Below are 19,168 nucleotides of genomic sequence, written 5' to 3'. Positions count from 1 at the left end.
ATGACACTTTGGAGATCAACAGGTCCAGCTTTCAAAACACGACATGATGTATCAAGGGTCGATTGTAATGAAAGACAGGGTATTCCCCGTCCATAGGTCGCTAGTGGAGGCGATTCTGCTGGAGTGGGAACAACCGGAAAAAAGGCAATTTTTTTCAAGTAGCCTTAAAAGGAGGTTCCCTTTTGAGTCGGATGCGGTGCATCCCTGGAACAAGGTTCCCAAATTAGATGCTCCCTTGGCTAAGGTCTCTAAGAAGACAGATTTGGCCTTTGATGATATGGGTTCACTCAGGGATCCTACGGATAAGAGGGGAGATGTGCTGCTTAAGAGAGCCTGAGGATGCCTCTTCCAGCGGGCTTAAACCGGCCCTAGCAGCTACCTGTGTGGCCAGAAACTTGGAGTGTTGGCTTACACAGTTACAATCGCATATTTCTGCGGGTACTTCTAGGCAGCAGCTGTTGAAGTCCTTTCCGCTACTGTTCAAGGCTGTGGGCTTTTTAGCTGATGCCTCTGCAGAATCAGTCAAACTGGCTGCTAGATCTGCAGCACTAGTGAACGTTGCCAGAAGGGCCGTTTGGCTTAAAACCTGGTCAGGAGACACCGCTTCAAAATTGAAGTTATGTGGATTACCCTTTTCAGGGGATCATTTGTTCGGGCCCGGCCTGCAAGAGGCGTTAGAGCGCACGCAGGATAGGAAGAAAGCTTTCCCAGAAAGGAAAAAGAGACCAGAAGGGAAGCGCCTTTTTCGAAGCCCCAGGCAGCAGAACCTACAGGAACAGGAGGTTCGCCCCAAAAAGCATTGGCAAGGGAAGGGGCAAAGGAGGAATCTTATTCAGTCCTCCTCAACCCTCCCCTAAAACACAGTGACTCCTGCGTCCCGGTGGGAGGAAGACTGGGGAAGTTCCTCCCACACTGGGAAGCTTCAACCGAAAGTCCGTTCATTCGAGATATAATAAGGAACGGCTACAGGTTGGAGTTTGGTTCAGTTCCCCTCCCAAATTTTCAAGTAACAAGGTTACCAAGGGACCAAGAGAAAGCAGAGGCTTTGGCTCTTCTTCTGGGGGATCTGGTGGACCAAGAAGGAATGGCGCAGGTGCCTCAGGGAGCGAGGCTTGGGGGTTTACTCCCACGTATTTGTGGTAAAGTAACCTTCGGGAAAGTTCAGGTTAATACTGAATCTCCGCCCCCTAAACAGATTCATAAAATACAAGCGGTTCCGGATGGGGTCAATCTTCTCGGTAACCAAGTTCCTGTTTCAGGGCTGTCACATGGCCACAGTGGATCTCAGGGATGCATATTGGCATATCCCGATTCATCTGGAATCTCAGAGATTTCTCAGGTTGGCGGTGAGGTTGAACACGGGTGTGTTACACCTCCAGTCTCGAGCTCTCCCCTTCGGGCTTTCAGCCTCACCAAGAATCTTTACAAAGGTTCTGGCAGAGGCACTGGCCCCATTAAGGCTCAAGGCTATAACAGTGATCCCATATCTGGACGATATACTGTTCATAGCCCAGTCGGCCCAACAGCTGCAGAGGGACATACAGGAGACCTTGGTTTTTCTGCGCTCACTGGGGTGGCTGATAAACCAGGAAAAATCCCAGCTGACCCCCTCACAGGAGGTCCTGTATTTAGGATACAGGATTTCTTCGATGGAAATGAGGGTATTCCTTCTGGAGGAGAAGATCTGCAAGCTAGAGCAGGCGGTAGCCCAGCTTCAATCTGGTCGGGAAGCCCAGATCAGGGAGGTTATGAGAGTCCTGGGGTTGATGACATCATGCTTTCCAGCGGTGGTCTGGGCAAGGCATCATCAGCGCCCTTTACAGAGACTCATGCTCTGTTATTGGGATGGCAGGCAGGAGAGCCTGGATCAGGTTATGCCCCTATCCTCGGCAGTCAGGAGGTCTCTTTGGTGGTGGCGGGCCCAGGTCAACCTAGACAGGGGTCTCCCCTGGTCCCCACAAGCTACGGTGGTGGTCACGACCGATGCCAGTACGCTGGGTTGGGGTGCCCACCTAGAGGGAAGCTTAGCCCAGGGTTCCTGGTCGAACCTAGAGACAGGTCGTTCCTCAAACCAGAAGGAACTTCTGGCAGTTTGGAAGGCTATAGAAACCTTCCAGTCCCAGTTACATGGCAGGGATCTGCAAGTTCGCTCAGACAATGTGGCAGCAGTAGCCTACCTGGACAAGCAAGGGGGAACCAAAAACCCTGCACTCCAGGTAATTACGGACAGAAGCTTCTGCTGGGCAGAGAAGAACTTGTCCGCAATATCAGCCATTCACCTAAAGGGAACTCAGAATTTACTGGCCGACTTTCTCAGTCGCCAGAAGATAGGTCAGGACGAGTGGTCCCTCAACAAGGAAGTGTTCGAGGAGATTGTGTCATGCTGGGGAAGGCCAGAAATAGACCTATTTGCAACAGAAGGCAACAGGAAGGTGACGCGCTTTTTTTCGGTTCACCCACAGGATCGGGCCAGGGGGATAGACGCCCTTGCCAATCCATGGCTGTTCGGCCTGTGTTATGCCTTTCCTCCCGTAAGGATGGTGGCGGAGGTCCTGCAGAAGTTCCGTTCGGAGACTACGGACCTCATTTTAGTAGCTCCTTTTTGGCCAAGGAGACCCTGGTTTGCCAGCATAAAGAGATTGGCCGTCCATCCTCCGCTGTTTCTACCAGTCAGGGAGGATTTACTTTCCCAGGGGCCGATCCGGTGTCCTCAGATAGAGAGGCTCAAGCTTGCGGCCTGGTATCTGAGGAACAAATCTTAAGGTCACAGGGTTTCTCAGAAAGAGTGATTATGACCTTGTTAGAATGCCGTAAACCAGTTGCTAGGGCAATTTACGCCAAGGTAGGAAAGAGGTTTAATTCCTGGTTGCGAGAACAGGGAATTGCAAGCCCTGGGGTCCCGGCAGTCCTGGACTTTCTACAAGCAGGGGTAGAGCTGGGCCTATCTATCAGCACTCTAAAGGTACAGGTGGTGGCCTTAAGCGTTTTTCCTTCAGTCCTCCCTTCAGCAGAATCCATTTGTCAGGAACTTCTTCAAGGCTCTGTCTAGATCCAGGCCTGTCAGAATGAAGACCTGTCCTACCTGGGATTTGGCCTTGGTTCTTAGGGCTTTGACCCAAGACCCATTTGAACCATTAGAGGGAGCATCACTTAAGTGGATGGTACTAAAGACTGTGTGTTTGATAGCGATCACGTCAGCTAGAAGGGTCAGTGATCGGCAGGCACTCTCGGTCAGAGAGCCATTTTTGTTAATCTTAGAGGACAGGGTAGTACTTAAGACTGACCCTAGTTTTCTTCCTAAAGTGGTGTCCACTCTTCATAGGACACAGGATATTATTTTGCCAACTTTTTTATCAACCTCAGATGAGGACGAGGCGAGATCTTTAAGTTTGTTAGACGTCAGGAGAAGTCTATTAATTTTTCTAGAAGCCACTAGGGTCTTCAGGAAGTCAGACTCACTTTTTGTTAATTTTTCGGGCGCCCGCAAGGGCTGCAAGGCGTCCAAAGCGTCTATCGCCAGGTGGATACGGATGGCGATAGTTAAAGCCTATGAGTTAGAGGGGAAGCAGGCACCCTTAGTTAAGGCACACTCTACAAGGGCGGTTTCCACATCGTGGGCAGAGAGGGCTGGAGCCTCTCCGGAGGAGATCTGCAAAGCAGCAACGTGGTCCAGCTACTCAACGTTTGCAAGACATTACCGTCTGGATTTATGGTCTGATAAAGAACAGACTTTTGGACGTAAGGTCCTCCAGGCAGTGGTCCCGCCCTGACAAGGTGAGCTCCTTGCTTATCATCTCAAAGGCTGTCCTGGAAGACGATATGAGAAAACCGGAGTTAGACTTACCGGTAACTCTTTTTCTAGGAGTCTTCCAGGACAGCCTGGCTTCCCACCCAAAGTTGTTTAAATTGGACTAAGTGGTGAGGATGTGTATTAACGTGATTGTTAGTGTGTTATGTCTTTCAGAGCCTCCCGGCGGTTCTTGGAGTAAAACTGAGGAGGGCCTGGAGGACCACACCTTTTATTTAATTGGCTTGACGTGTTTCCTGTCCCGGAGGGAGGAGCCCTATATCTCAAAGGCTGTCCTGGAAGACTCCTAGAAAAAGAGTTACCGGTAAGTCTAACTCCGGTTTTCATTTACCATTCCTACCTTCTGGCTTTAAGAAACACGTAAAAAAAATAAATAAATAATTGAAAATCTATGTTGGAAATTAAACAAAATGGTCCATGACATGGCTCCAACCTGCAAAGCTGATCTGGCAACTGCAATAAGAGTGTTGGAACCGGATTGATGAAGAATACTGTTTTTATCAATACTTAAATCCATGCCTCAGAGAATTCAAGCTGTTATAAAAGTCAGAGGTGGTGCAACAGAGTACTAGTGGTGTACTGTAGTGGTGTTTTTTATTTTTTATTTTTTTTCCATGAGTCTATAATATTTTCCTCTGCTTGATCTGCAAAAACGGTTGCAATTGACTACAGTTTTCTTTCTTTCTTTTTTTTTAAGTGTTTCTTAAAGCTAGAAGGTTGGCATGTTAAATAGAAATAGTTTAGAGGCATGTCTGTGATTTCTTTTTTGTCAGAATACAAATATGTTACTGAGTTATCATTTCCCCAACTGCCGAAGGAAAGGTAAGCACAGTGCCAGGACAAGGTCATCCAGTGCCCAAGGCAAAAATACCTAAATGCACGTCAATGTATTTTTAAGACAAAAGGATATTTGAAAAAAAAAATAATATAAAAAAAATAAATAATAAGTCCAAACCAAATTCACCCATGAGCTTGAGGCCAGGCCACCTCAATTAAGTGAGGAGCAGCTGGGACAATGAGGGAGTAGTCATTTGAGGGGAAGTGCGTAATTGGGATGCAGAAGGATAGAAAAGGCAGCACTACAAGGCGGTTTCAATAGAACACAGAACAATCACACATCTACACAGTAAATGAGCTATTGTGCAGCCCACTATATTCACTTTTAGTACATTTCATCGCAACACACCCAGGATAAAATAATTCAATAATTATCTGTGAAACATTAATGTAATGTTCAGTTGAGGTCGTCGGGTTTGCATAGATATCAACATTCTCATAAGTTTGTGATCATTATAATTCTGAATGACATTGCTCTTGTATTCAAGTGTTTGATGTTTGTCAAGTAAATATGGATGTCATACAGAATATCCAATGTACAGTTTTTGCTGGAAACTGAGGATTAATAGGGTAGGGTTGCAGCACCACCACCTTTTTGGCCACAGCACCTTCCTAATCATCTGCACCACCACCCCCACCATCAGTCAGGCATAGCGTTTTTCACTTGCTATCTATCCCAGCACCCCTATCAATCACCCTGTGTCACTGCCACCTCCTATAAAAAATCTCTTCTCCCCCCTTTATTCACAGCAGTTCCCTCCACTAATTAGTTACAGCAGCACCTGCTTTGAGTCACAATGCTGCCCCTGGTTGTGTGAGATTTTTCCAGTGCCCCCTCCCATCAGTTACAATTTCCAGTGTACCTTTTCAGTCATCACATGGTGCACCTTTTATATACTTGGATACTCCACCAATCCACTTGAAGCAAGCTGCACAACTCCCCTTTGACAGTAGCTTACTCTATACATGATAGTAGGAAGGTGGAGTTATTGGGACACTGCTGTAGACCTAGTCACTAAAAGAGTCCTTCACCTCTGCTTGGCTAAAATAGTGTGTCTTTAGCCAGTCTGTGTGTTGCTATCAGAGGGATCCTGGAATCAAGTACTAGGTACCGTTGTACATAATTCACATGCAGCTAATACATCAGGAGTTCTGCATTTCAGAAAAATGACAATCTCGCACAGCTTGGCCATGCAATGACCCCTACAAATGAAAACATTGTCCCTTCTACCTACCCGTTGTCTTGGCCCAGGATAAGCATGACTGGCTTACAGCAATCACCTTCAAGAGTAAATGGGCACTAGCAGCCCCCATATTCCTATACTGGCAGACTTCTTTTAATTGCAAGCTTTATTTAGTTTAAATTAAAGTTTTTGCTTTTCCCAATATCACGATGACCACATGGCAACCTGGTTTGTTACTCGTTCCTCACAGAAACTGCTCCAGCAAGTCTCCTTTATTTCTCTGCCTCCAAGTACATATAGAAATGTTTTATGAATGGGACTGAAGAGGTTCGTAACAGAATACCATGCTGTAATTCAAACCCGGGATCCCCACCTATTGTCACAACTGGAAATCGGGAATTTGCTTTCCCTGGCGTTCGGTTTTAACTACTTCAGCCCCAGAAGAATTAGCTGCTCGATGACTAGGCCATTTTTTGCGATACGGCGCTGTGACGATTTAACGGACAATTGCGCAGTTGTGCGATGCTGTACCTAAACAAAATTGACGTTTTTTTTTTTTTTTAACCACAAATAGAGCTTTCTTTTGGTGGTATTTGATTGTCTCTGTTTTTTTTTTTTTTTGTGCTATAAACAAAAAAAAATTGTGACAATTTAGAAAAAAACACAATATTTTTTATACTTTTTGCTGTAATAAATATCCCCAATTTTTTTTTTTTTTTTTAAAAGCTATTTTTTTTCCCTCAGTTTAGGCACATATGTATTCTTATACATATTTTTAGTAATAAAAATCATAAAAAGCGTATATTGGTTGGTTTGCGTAAAAGTTATAGCGTCTACAAAATAGGGGATACATTTATGGCTTTTTTTTTTTGCATTTATACAGCAATCAGTGTTATAAAAATGCACTGATTACTGTGTAAATGTCACTGGCAGGGAAGGGGTTAACACTAGAGGGGCGATCAAGGGGTTAACTGTTCCCTGTGTGTGTTCTAACTGTGGGGGTGGGGACTATAGGAGAAGATAGATTGTGGTTCACAATCTCTCTCTCCTCTCCTCCCAGGACTGGGAAGTGTGTGTTTACACACATGCACACACGTCACTGTTCTGCCTCTCATGCTTGCGATCGCTCGTGGCCGGCTGTGAGGTCACCTGAGACCAGGTGACAGATGCACTCCGTAGGAGTCGGAAGTGCACCGCTAGGTAATGGATCTTAGGACTGACCGCTGCGGATTGTACCCAAGGAGATTCAGGACACAGGTCTACACGATCACTAACACAGATCCCAATGGGAGCTGGAGCATAGATTCCCCAGGGCGCGGAGTCTAAGAACCAGCGGGTGTTCGCCAGAGCCTCCAGTGGTGAGGATGGACTTCGCTGCAGTCTGGCTCCAGGTCGCAGCCCCTAGGGTCACACAGCTCACGCTCACATTAGACTACAGGAGATGGAAGCAGCAGGCTGGAACGACAAGGATAGTAAGGGGATACGGCAGAGGTCAGGGCAACTAGCAGACAGGAACAGGGTATACGCCAAAGGTTCAGGGTCACAGGCAGACAGGGATGGTCGGGGACATGCCAAAAGGTCAAGGTCGCAAGCAGACAGGAATCGTTGAGAACACGTCAAGGTCGGTAACAGAGTCAAACGTAGAGCACACGGCAAGCAGGAAACCAAACACACAATGATACACAATGGTTGATCAGCCCCGCTGGCTTGCAGTGCACAGGTTAATATAGGGTTTCCTGATAGAGCCTGGGGTGGAGCCACGCTTAGAGGAGAGGTCATAAAAACCACCAGTTGGAAGTGGCTGGCCTCTTAGTCTGAACACATTAGGGGAGGTAAGCAACCAGAGGAAGATCACTGCATAACCATGACACCTGCGGTCATTGTGACTGCTGGTCATGAGCATCGGCACCTCTACTGTGCAGTGTGTGGGCCTGCTATTCCGCTTAAAGGGACCGACGTACAGCTACAATGGTTCACAGGATCGTACCAACCTGCCGCAGTATAATGATGGCGGCTGGTAGGCAAGTGGTTAAAGAGCAACCTTCTGTTCTCCATGAATTTTTCTTCAAAGGTATTAGAAGATCACAGGTTAGTTGGGTGTTGCATATCTTTTAACAAATTGTTAGTAAAAATATACCCAATGGCAAACCCTTTTTTTCCATTTTGGAAGAGTTGTTATAACCACTGTCAGGATTTTACTGCTGTCCTTGTTTAGGAGATTTGCTTTTTTCTATAATTGTTCTGTTAACAAATGTCCCTGTTAATTAAAGGAGGAATCCACAATGTTGATTTGCCTCCAGAACAGGACAAAAGGGGAAATCTTCCAATGGGGCAGGGCTGGTGCAAGGATTTTTGACATCCTAGGCCAGTGATGGCGAACCTTGGCACCCCAGATGTTTTGGAACTACATTTCCCATGATGCTCAACTACACTGCAGAGTGCAAGAGCATTATGGGAAATGTAGTTCTAAAACATCTGGGGTGCCAAGGTTCGCCATCACTGCCCTAGGCGAAACCTCATTTTGCCGCCCCCATTGGCTCCACACCTGACTCCACCCACTTTACCCTGCCCATGTGACAGGAGGCAGTGCTATACAGGAAGGACCCTGCTTCCTCTAGCGCTGGCTCCAGTGCTGAGCTGCGTCTCTAATTACACTACCGTAAAGACAGGGCAGCTGCCTGAGACTGAGTTAGTTACATGCTGCAGCCTGCAGACCATGCAGACGCGGAGGGAAGTCAGCGGGCAGGCGCCCCTAGGCAGCAGTGCGCCCTAGTGGTCTTGCCTAGTGGTAGCACCAGCCCTGCAATGGGGACACCTGTTGTCAAGGAGGGGATTTCTCTCACATCGGAAAGATATCTTCCTCCTTCCTGTTGAGTCTACAAGTCAAGAAGTGAAGGGAAATCTTCCTAATGAGGCAGGGATAGCAGGGAGGTTAAAACCGCTGTCAGCATTTCTTCTGTCTCTACTCTACTTAAACTGGAGAAAGAAAGTTTAGGCTTTAAATGTTCTCTAAATTATAACTCCTACAGGGACTGGGTGAAAGAAAAATGTAATATAATTTCTGTGTGTGTTTGCACTGTCAGGCAGATGTTGTGTTTTTTTTTTTTTTTTTTTCATATCCGATCAGTAATAATGAATACATCTGAGCCTTACACAATAAGCTGGCTGCCTTAAAGTTTTGCATAAGCAAAAATGTAAAGTCATTATAAAAATGATCTCAGAACAGAAATAATGCTATAAAAACCTGTTCACCCATCTGAATTTTTTCTTAACGCTGTAAACTGGATTTACAGTTATTAAAGAATAAAATTCTCCTCTGTTTCAATTACAGAAGTAAAACTTTGCAATTACTTTCCAATATTTTTCCTTCTGGTAAAGCTTACAATTTATACAGTAAATCGTGAACATCATAATATAATTTCTCTAAGATTTTAGGATAAGGGAACTTTATAACCTTATAAGCACAGTACTATTTTCATATTATCTAGGAGGCAATGAGAGACTTTACCTTTACTAAGATGTCTAAGCCCTTGTACACACGGTCGGACATTCCGACGGAAAAGTCAGATCGGACCGTGTTGTCGGACAATCCGGCCATGTGTGGGCTCCATCGGACTGTTTCCGTCTGAATATCCGACAAAGTTTTAGAGCTGGGCTATAAAACTTTCCGACAACATAATCCGATCGGACTTTGTCCGATTGTGTGTAGAGAATTCCGATCGAACAACGTGCCACGCATGCTCAGATCAAATTCCTAGACCAAAGCTATTGGCTACTATCCTGAACGTATTCCTGTCGTAATGAAATAACATCATCACATTCTGAACGATCGGATTTTACGAAAACTTTGCCTAACTGTGTGTATGCAACAGTTTCGGACAAAATCCGTCAAACAAAATCCAACGGATTTGGTTGTCAGAATGCCCGACCGTGTGTACAAGGGCTTAGAGCTACTAGGGGAATCAACTCTCATATTAAGAGAATGTGTTTAATTATATCTTAGTTGGTACTTGGGAATATCACCTTATTTAGGACCTTAATTTCCTTTTTGAGCTAATTCATCAAATTTACAGCAAATTATTTTGCATTACATTATTCTTCATCATAGCCATTTTTACCTGAATTACAAACTGGAATAAAGGTAGAATGAAGATCGATAAATCTTGTGCCTCTTTTTATATGCATACCAGACTTTCTGCGGGTAAATCACAGGGTCCCTCCCCATCTATTCACAGAATGTCTTGTATTCTGTGAACAGAATACATGGCAAATACTTGAAATATAGAGATCGGTGCAGCCAAAAATCATAAAACTCATAAAAAACATAAAATTGTGAATGGTAAGTTAAAAGCTTGTTAGTGATTCCACTACACCCTCAAAATTAAACATAATTGATGTAGCACAACTTTACATAGGCATGCTAATATAGTTTTATTAAGTCCATAATACAAATAAAGTCCTTGAAGATTATAGATTTCCAACCACCACATGAAAATTAGTGCCAAATGCCTTCCAAACTTCATGCATCCACCTTGTGCTGTAAATTAAATGCTTGCCTCCATTTTTGACCTCTAGGAGTAAAATGAGGTCAAAATGCACTTTGTCACCCTTGGGGAAATCTTTGAGGTTAAATGTACTTGTTATCTTCACCGCATACACCATTCAAGAATATACACTCACCGGCCACTTTATTAGGTACACCTATTCAATTGCTTAGTAACACAAATTGCTAATCGGCCAATCACATGGCAGCAGCTCAATGGATTTAGGCATCTAGACGTGGTGAAGATGACTTTTTAAAGTGCAAACCAAGCATCAGAATGGCAAATAAAGGGGTTTTAAGTGACTTTGAACGTGGTATGGTTGTTGGTGCCAGACGGCCTGGTCCGAGTATTTCAACAACTACTAGGATATTCATGCAAAATCATCTCTATGGTTTACAAAGAATGCTCCGAAAAAATTAAACTATCCAGTGAGTGGCAGTTGTGTGAATGAAAATGCCTTGTTGATGTCAGGGGGAAAAATGTGCAGACTGGTTCGAGATGATAGAAAGGCAACAGTAACTCAAATAACCACTTGTTACAACCAAGATATGCAGAATACCACCTCTGAATGTAAATACAGAAAAAATCAGCGCAGTACAACCCCTTTACGAAAAGCTGATGAACACCAAGGATCAATTACCAAATCCCAAAATACAATATATCAAACAGATGGTACAGTGCTCTAACTAAAATAAAATGATTACTAACATATTAAAATTAATTAAAAGTCCAAAATAGCTTTTGTGTCAAAAGGTCCACGTGAGGAATCTTCAGTGGTATACAGTCAGTTCATGCATAAAGTGACTTAGTGCCAAGGGGGGGACCACCACCAATGGTAAAATTAGCTGCTCACCTCATCGTATGGACCCTTTAATTTACAGAGGGTCGTATGCACTTCAATATCAACGAATGCTTATCAACACGTCCAATTGCTGTACTCCTCTCAGACAATATCAGACCGGTTCACAAACAAAAACACAGCTTTCTCCCATTCAGAGTCAAATGAACTGACACGTTCATGCAATACCCATACTGGATTGGTATATAGCAGTATTCATATTTCCTTATAGAAGAACTTCATTAAAATAATCAGAAACTGCTTAGCAATCAGCAACTTACAAGCATGGCTGCAGTCCCAGCACAATCTCTGCACACATTCCAGAGCAGCAGGGAATACCTCTGAATGCACAACACATCGAGTCTTGAGGCAGATGGTCTACAGCAGGAGAAGACCACACTGGGTGCCACTTCTGTCAGCTAAGAACAGGAGACTGAGGCTACAATTCGCATTACAATTGGACAATAGAAGATTCTAAAAACATTGCCTGGTCTGATGAGTCTCGATTTTAGCTTTAACATTCAGATGGTAGGGTCAGAACTTGGCATAATCAATATGAAAGCATGGATCCATCCTGCCTTGTATCAGTGGTTCAGGCTGGTGGTGGTGATATTTTTCTTGGCACTCTTTGGGCCCCTTGGTACCAATTGAACATCGTTTAAACGCCACGGCCTACTTGAGTATTATTGCTGATCTGTCTATCCCTTTATGACTACAGTGTCCCCATCTTCTGATGGCTACTTCCAACAGGATAATGCACCATGTCACAAAGCTCAAATCCTCTCACCACTGTTTTTTTGAACATGACAATGAGTTCACTGTACTCCAATGGCCTCCACAGTCAGCAGATCTCAATCCAATAGAACACCTTTGGGATGTGAAGCCGACAAATTTGAGCAACTGCGTGATGCTATGATGTCAATATGGACCAAAATCTGAGGATTGTTCCCAACACCTTGTTGAATCTATCCCACAAAGAACTAAGGCAGTTCTGTAGGCAAAAGCGGGTCCAACCCAGTAATAGCAAGGTGTACCTAATAATAAAGTGGTCACTGAGTGTATATAATGTCTTAAAACCAATAAAATTACTAATAGTGCTCTCCAGCGACAGAACTGAATAATATAAGAGGATTAAAAACACTCACTAATTCTAGCACTCAAAGTGCTATGAAAATTGCATAAAAACATCTAGTTCCACTTTAATCTCACCATTCTCCCTCACAAAAAATAGGCGTGGGATGGTGTCACTGACATGGCTCCACCCCCCTATATGTGTTGCGTCCCTTCCAAAGTATTTCCTCTGTAGCTTTTTGTGAATGGATGGGGAGAGGAAGGGGTGTCTACATGACGAGATCTCCGGACTGTATGAGAGTTGAAGATGCTGTGTGTAGTATCCTGGATGAATGAATATAGAATATTTACAGTAAACTGCATCCATATGAGCATAGGATGGCTGCTCTTCCCATGTTTTTTTTTATTCCACTTTAAAGCATTGAGGCTTCTCAGTTAAGTGCATACCAAGTACAGCTATGGCTGATGTGTTTCCAACTAACAGCAAAGTGAATGTGAACCTTAACACCTTTACAAGTTTGCATGAATACATTTGTGACACATCACAATATACATACAATCTTTGAAAATATCTGATCAGAAAAGCCGATAATGACATTATCAGCAGCGCCACTGCGATTTGAGAGCTTATAAATACTTGTAAGTGTTGGAATTACTCAATGTACATGCAGTTAACATGAACAAAACTGATCTAATGTTGGGTCCACTTTGATGCTTATTGTAAGGCCATTTAAGCAAAACGTAATACTAGGATGTAATCCATCATGGCTCTGTGTCTGTTTAAAAAAACTTAAATTCTGTATTTTTTTTTTTTATTCTTTAGCACCAATACCACCATAGAAGACAGTCCTTTTACCTGCAAACAAAAAGAAGCTGAAACCATTGTGAATGCTGTAAGTGTTTAGCGAGATCAGAAGAAATTTAAAAACGTGGTTAACTTTTGGCCTTTTGGTTGATGAAATGGCTCATCAATGGATAGGATCTAGAATTACTTTTTATTTTTATTTATTTTTTTTATTTTTATTTTTTTATTTGAAGTGTAAAGAAATAGCATTCTACGCTCGAAGACACATGTATACATAGTAATTACTTCTCACCTCTTAGTGCCAGTATTTGATGGGCATTTTCAGTTTACCTTGCGCATGTTCTTTCCTTGCCACACCTTCCCATGTGGCTTGTGTGCAGCTTGACATGCAGCGAGACCCTTCTATTCGCCAAGAATCCAGGCTGCCAGTCCCAAACCTTTATTAAAAAGAGTGAGTGAAACTGGGAAGAAAGGCAGAAAATATACATTTTAATACAAAATTTATGTAACAGTTAAAGTGTTACTAAACCCACAGTAGTAACATCAGTCTGTATATGCAGTAAGGCATGCTTGTTATACTCTGTAGAGCTTAAGGGGTTAATCCTCTGCATTGTGTAAAAAGACTGTTTGAGCCGGTCTTCTCTGATCCTTCTATTATTGTCCCCAATCCTTCTGATAGAACAGAACACTAGGAGGCACTCTGCACATGCTCAGTTTGGTGTGTTTTGCCAGAAAGTTTTAGTTTTTTGCGGGAGGGTGCATGTGATCAGCACAGGGCCAATCGGCACTGTCCAGACAGAGGGCCGTGTAATGCAGCCTCAAAGGACAGCCAGAGGAGAATGAAAACTCCTCATTATTAATACTGCTAATGAAAAAAAGGTGTTTAGCAGTCCCAACCATAACACTACCTGCCTGGAGTTTGCATGTTCTCCCTGTGCCTGCCTGGGTTTCCTCTGGGTACTCCAGTTTCCTCCCACACGCCAAAGACATGCAGGTAGGTTAATTGGCTTCTGTCCAAAATTGGCCCTAGTATATGAATGAAGACCTTGGATTATGGGCTCCTTGAGGGTAGGGACCGATGTGCGTTTACAGGGATAGGGAAAATTGTAGACACTCACTCAGCTTGAACTGGATGGACTGGTGTCTTTATTCACCCTTACTTACTAACTATACTATACTATACAAAGCAGTTTATATTTACTAAAATAATTTAAAATTTGTAGTGCAGTGGGGCAGCTGGATTTTATTGGTACCGTCAAAGGACATTGCAAATTTAAATGTGTTTAAAAACAAATTTTTATTGCATATACAGATTAAAACTATCCATAAAGCTACTAAGACTGTGTGAAAAATAATACAATACATGAAACTGAGGTAAAATCCCTTATAAACGGTTCCAACATCCCCACCGGAGGAGCCACCTCTCTATATGAGAAAACGCTTGTGGAGTGGTGTAGGTATGGGCCGTCAAACTCTCAACGTGTTTCGCGGTTTGCCCGCTTCTTCAGGAGATTACAGAAGGGATAAACACTAGAACATAATACATTTATGAAATATACAAAAATACAGCATGAGACATAACAGATATATATTATGATGCAGTTCCTTTCAAAACTAGTCCCATAAACATAATTTACATTTGGTTTGTTGGTATGCTCCAGTTAAATTCTATGAACTCCACTTAGATCTGCATATTTAAGGGAGAAAAGTGCTGGCGTTGGGGAGGGGAGCTCCCAGGAGTTCAGCACTCCAGAAATGTCTATTTACAAGCAAGATTTGTGGAACCATTTCTCAGGAATGGAGCCGCTTTCTTTGATGTGGGCAAAAGAGGAGATGACTGTATACTTTTTTTGCTTTGGCTTGTTTAAAGGATCCACTCACCTTTCATAACATGTTACACCCATATTCAGGGTGAAATCTTGCGCTTTGACGGGTAGCGGGGGATCTTCCTCCACTAGCTGTCAAAATTTGTAAAAACTGTGGCCATGCAGGGCTCATTCACAGTGCTCTGTGAATGGAAAACAACCCGACATAAAAATATTCAAATTGTATAGAAAAGTGCTTGCTGCCCTGTTTAATATGACATTTGTGTCTGTCTTGTATCTCTGTTCATACAAATTGTCTAAAAGGAATATGAAATCAGTTGTTTTTTTCAAATAGGTACAAGAAGCCAATTGCACTCGTAATATAAAATAAGATGTAAATATCTTCTGAGTGACTTCTACCTTTTTTCTTACTTTCCGCCAATGTCCTAGCTGATAGTTTTTCCCCATTAGCGAAGCTGGCTGCATTGATGACAGCACAGAGTAATCATGCTCTTCTCTTGCAAGCAATTATTTTTGCCTGTAAGGCATGCAAAACCATAGCTCTGTCAGCTAATGAGCGAAAAATATTCTTCAAGTCTACATATCTACATAGAATCACAGCAACAATTTTGCTTTCCCACCTTGGCTCTAATGAAGTATGTGGGTGTTTTTTTTTTTTTTTTTTTGGGGGGGGGGGGGGTTTGTAAATAAGGGGGGAAAAAAAGGAAACAGTTTACCTTGTTAATTGTTCTGTTAACACCTCTGATTTCCGTCCTCCCTCATTCTGTTTAGCATCACCCCACAGCGTCTGGGTGCTTTGTAGATATCAGAAAGCAGCCAGTGCTAGAAAAATGAATATTTGAGTGTACTTACTCCACACATAGACATGCACAGCTGACCAATTGGGAGGGACTCAACTTTTCTTGTGCCAGGGTTTCATAATAGTTAATGGTGAGTTTCTGTATTTATTAAAACTCTCATAAGTTTTTAATCCTTTTAACATTATTTACCCAATTTATTTTAGACCCCTCCATGTGGACCTGCAAAGTCTCTACCAGAAGATGGTACGTGTACCTGTTGTTTTTTTTACTTTTTTTTTTTTCTGATAGTTTGGCAGGAGCTTTCTGGTTCTATTTATAATATTGCTAACAAAAACAAACTACAGTATATACAACCTCAATTTAACAAAAAAAGTTGGCGCGCTGTGTAAAATCTGCATAAAAATAGACTTCAATGATTTGCAAATCTCAAACTCATATTTTATTTACAATAGAAAACACATCAAAATGTTTAAACTGTGAAAATGTACTATTTCATCAAATCTATAAACTTTTTTTTCTTTAGACTATCTATCCATTTTTCCTTTCGTATCCTGTGTATATTTCTTGTTTTCCCTGTAAAGCTATAACTGCTTGCCGCCCGCCTAGCAACCGATCTCTTAAAGAGTGTCCACACCCGTGGCTCTTTAACCATGTGATCGGCTGTGTCAAATCACAGCCAGTCACGTGTAAAGAAGGAAGTGACGGTAAACGCCAGAGTGTGTGGTGAGGAGAGCCAATCGGGGGGGGGGGGGGGGGACACCTAGGAATGTAATCGGGGAACTGATTACCATATTGCAATATAGTGTCACAAATCAGTGCCCACCAATGCCAGCTATCAGTGCCTACCACTGCCCAACAGTGCCAACAATCAGTGCCCATTAGCGATGCCAGTCAGTGTTGGCAATCAGTGCTGCCTATCAGTGCTGCCCATCACTGCTGTCAATGCCCATAAGTGCGGCATATTATTGCCTCCTCATCAGTGTCACTTCCTCAATGCCCATCAGTTCAGCCTATCAGTGCTGCCTAATCAGCACACATCAGTGAATGCGAAAAATTACTTTGTTACATATTGTATTGACAGAAAAAAAACTATTTTTTTTCAAACTTTTTGGTCTCTTATTTTTACAAAAAAAAAAACTCAGGAGTGATTACCACCAAAAGAAAGCTATATTTGTGTGCAGAAAATGATAAAAAAATTGTTTGGGTACAGTGTAGCACGACCGCGCAATTGTCATTCAAAGTGCGACAGCGCTGAAAGCTGAAAAATGGCTTGGGCAGGAAGGGGGTGTAAGTGCGCAGTAAGAAAGTTGTTAAAGGTGCTATATAAAAAAAAAAGTTGTTGTTATCAAAAAGGGTAATTTTGAAATTGATAGCAGCAACTTTTTTTTGGAATTGGGGTTGTACAGTTATATGCAATTTATATGTAAATTCCTCTAATGTAGGGGCTTAGTTTCTATGTAGCCTGTAATCCACTGCACTAGTTTGTAATATGCTGGCACCTGATAAATACAAGAAATACGCCCTTTAAATAGCTGGACCCACACATTAAATGGGAAAGGTATACTGGGAAATTATACAGATTGCATTACATTAAAATAGCAGTAAAGGGTAACTCACTAATCAATATACGCTTATTGGGAAGTTATTTACAAAAAATATGTAGCAGAATACAAATTGGCCTAATTGAGGAATACTTTTTTTTTATATATATATATTTAATAGCCGAAAGTAAAGGTTTTTTTTTTTTGTTTTATAGCGTAAAAAAATAAAAACCGCAGAGCTAATCAAATACTACCAAAAGAAAGCTCTATTTGTTGGAAAAAGGACATCAATTTTGTTTGGGTACAGCGTCACACGACCGCGCAATTTTAAGTTAAATTGACGCAGTGCCGTATTGCACTGTTCCGGTACCTTCCGGGCTGAAGTGGTTTAGTATGTTTATTGTGTGTGTGTGTGTGTGTGTGTGTGACATTACTTGTTAACCACTTCAGCTCTGGAAGATTTGCCCGGGCCATTTGACGGGCCATTTTTTGCAATACCTCACTGCGTGCACTGTCGTGCGACACTGTACCCAAATAACTACATTTAAAAAAAAAAACAAATAGAGCATTCTTTTGGTGGTATTTGATCACCCCTGCATTTATTTTTTGCGTTATAAAAAAAAAGACTGACCATTTTCTAAAAAAAAAAAAAATTATTTAGGCCAATGTGTATTCTGCTATTGATTGGTTTGCGCAAAAGTTATAGCATTTACAAACTATGGGATATACTGTATTTGTGGAATTTTTATTCTATCGGGACTGCGATATTGCGGCGGACAAATCAGACACTGATTCTTTTTGGGGCCAGTGACACTAATAGTGATCAGCGCTAAAAATATGCGCTGTCACTGTACTGACACTGGCTGGGAAGAGGTTAGCATCGGGGCGATCAAAGGGTTGTGTACTTTGTGGGAAGTGCTTTTACTAAGGTAAGACATGGATCCATGTCCCTGCTTTGCAGGAACACAGGATCCATGCCTTCTGTACTGACAGAACAGCAATCTGCCTTGTTTACATAGACAGACTGGCGTTCTGCCTGTGTAACAAATGATTGGCAGGTATGGAGACCGTGGTACCCGCTGTGCATAACCACTGCGGGAGCGAGCCGCCGGTGGCGCACATTCACGCCCGCTACCCAGAAGTGCGGGATTACGTGTAGATATATATACAGTGCCTTGAAAAAGTATTCATGCTGCCTCTTGACATTTTTCACATTTTGTCATGTTGCAACAAAAAACGTAAATGTATATTATTGGGATTTTATGTGATCGACCAACACAAAGTGGCAAATAGTTGTGAAGTGGAAGGAAAATGATAAATGATTTTCAACATTTTTTACAAATATCTAAAAAGTGTGGTGTGCATTTGTATTCAGCCCCCCTGAGTCAATACTTTGTAGAACCACCTTTCACTGCAATTAAAGCTGCAAGTCTCCTTGGGGATGTTTCTACCAGCTTTGCACATCTAGAGTGTGACATTTTTGCCGGAGAGCATCTGTAAACGGCAATGTTTAAGTCTTGCCACAGATTCTCAACTGGATTTAGGTCTGGACTTTGACTGGGTCATTCTAACACATGAATATGCTTTGATCTAAACCATTCCATTGTAGCTCTGGCTGTATGTTTAGGGCCATTGTCCTGCTGGAAGGTGAACCTTCCGCCCCAGTCTCAGTCTTTTGCAGATTCTTACAGGTTTTCTTCAACGATTGCCCTTTATTTGGCTCCATCCATCTTGCCATCAACTCTGACCAGCTTCCCTTTCCCTGCTGAAGAAAAGCATCCCCGCAATATGATGCAGCCACCATCATGTTTCACAGTGGGTATGATGTGTTCAGGGTAATGTGCTGTGTTCGTTTTCTGCCACACACAGCGTTTTGCATTAATCAGATAAGGTCAAAAAGTTCAATTTTGGTCT

At 42.6% G+C, this 19,168-nt stretch overlaps 1 protein-coding gene across 1 annotated transcript in view; it reads left to right on the top strand.

Moving 5' to 3' along the window:
- The window catches only part of PPA1 (inorganic pyrophosphatase 1), a 156,262-nt gene that overhangs the window by 133,707 nt on the left and 3,387 nt on the right, over nt 1-19,168 (top strand). The window contains exons 9-10 of the mRNA XM_077454427.1: nt 13,106-13,175; nt 15,917-15,956. Of these exons, the coding sequence (XP_077310553.1) occupies nt 13,106-13,175; nt 15,917-15,956 (110 nt within the window). The remainder of the gene's footprint in view (nt 1-13,105; nt 13,176-15,916; nt 15,957-19,168) is intronic.

Source organism: Lithobates pipiens, unplaced genomic scaffold (assembly GCF_037356315.1).
Source record: "Lithobates pipiens isolate NorthernLeopardFrog02 unplaced genomic scaffold, aLitPip1_a1.2 Scaffold_25, whole genome shotgun sequence".
Taxonomy (NCBI): Eukaryota; Metazoa; Chordata; class Amphibia; order Anura; family Ranidae; genus Lithobates; species Lithobates pipiens.
Note: the sequence above shows the minus strand (reverse complement) of the source record. Positions and strands in the feature narration are given on the sequence as shown.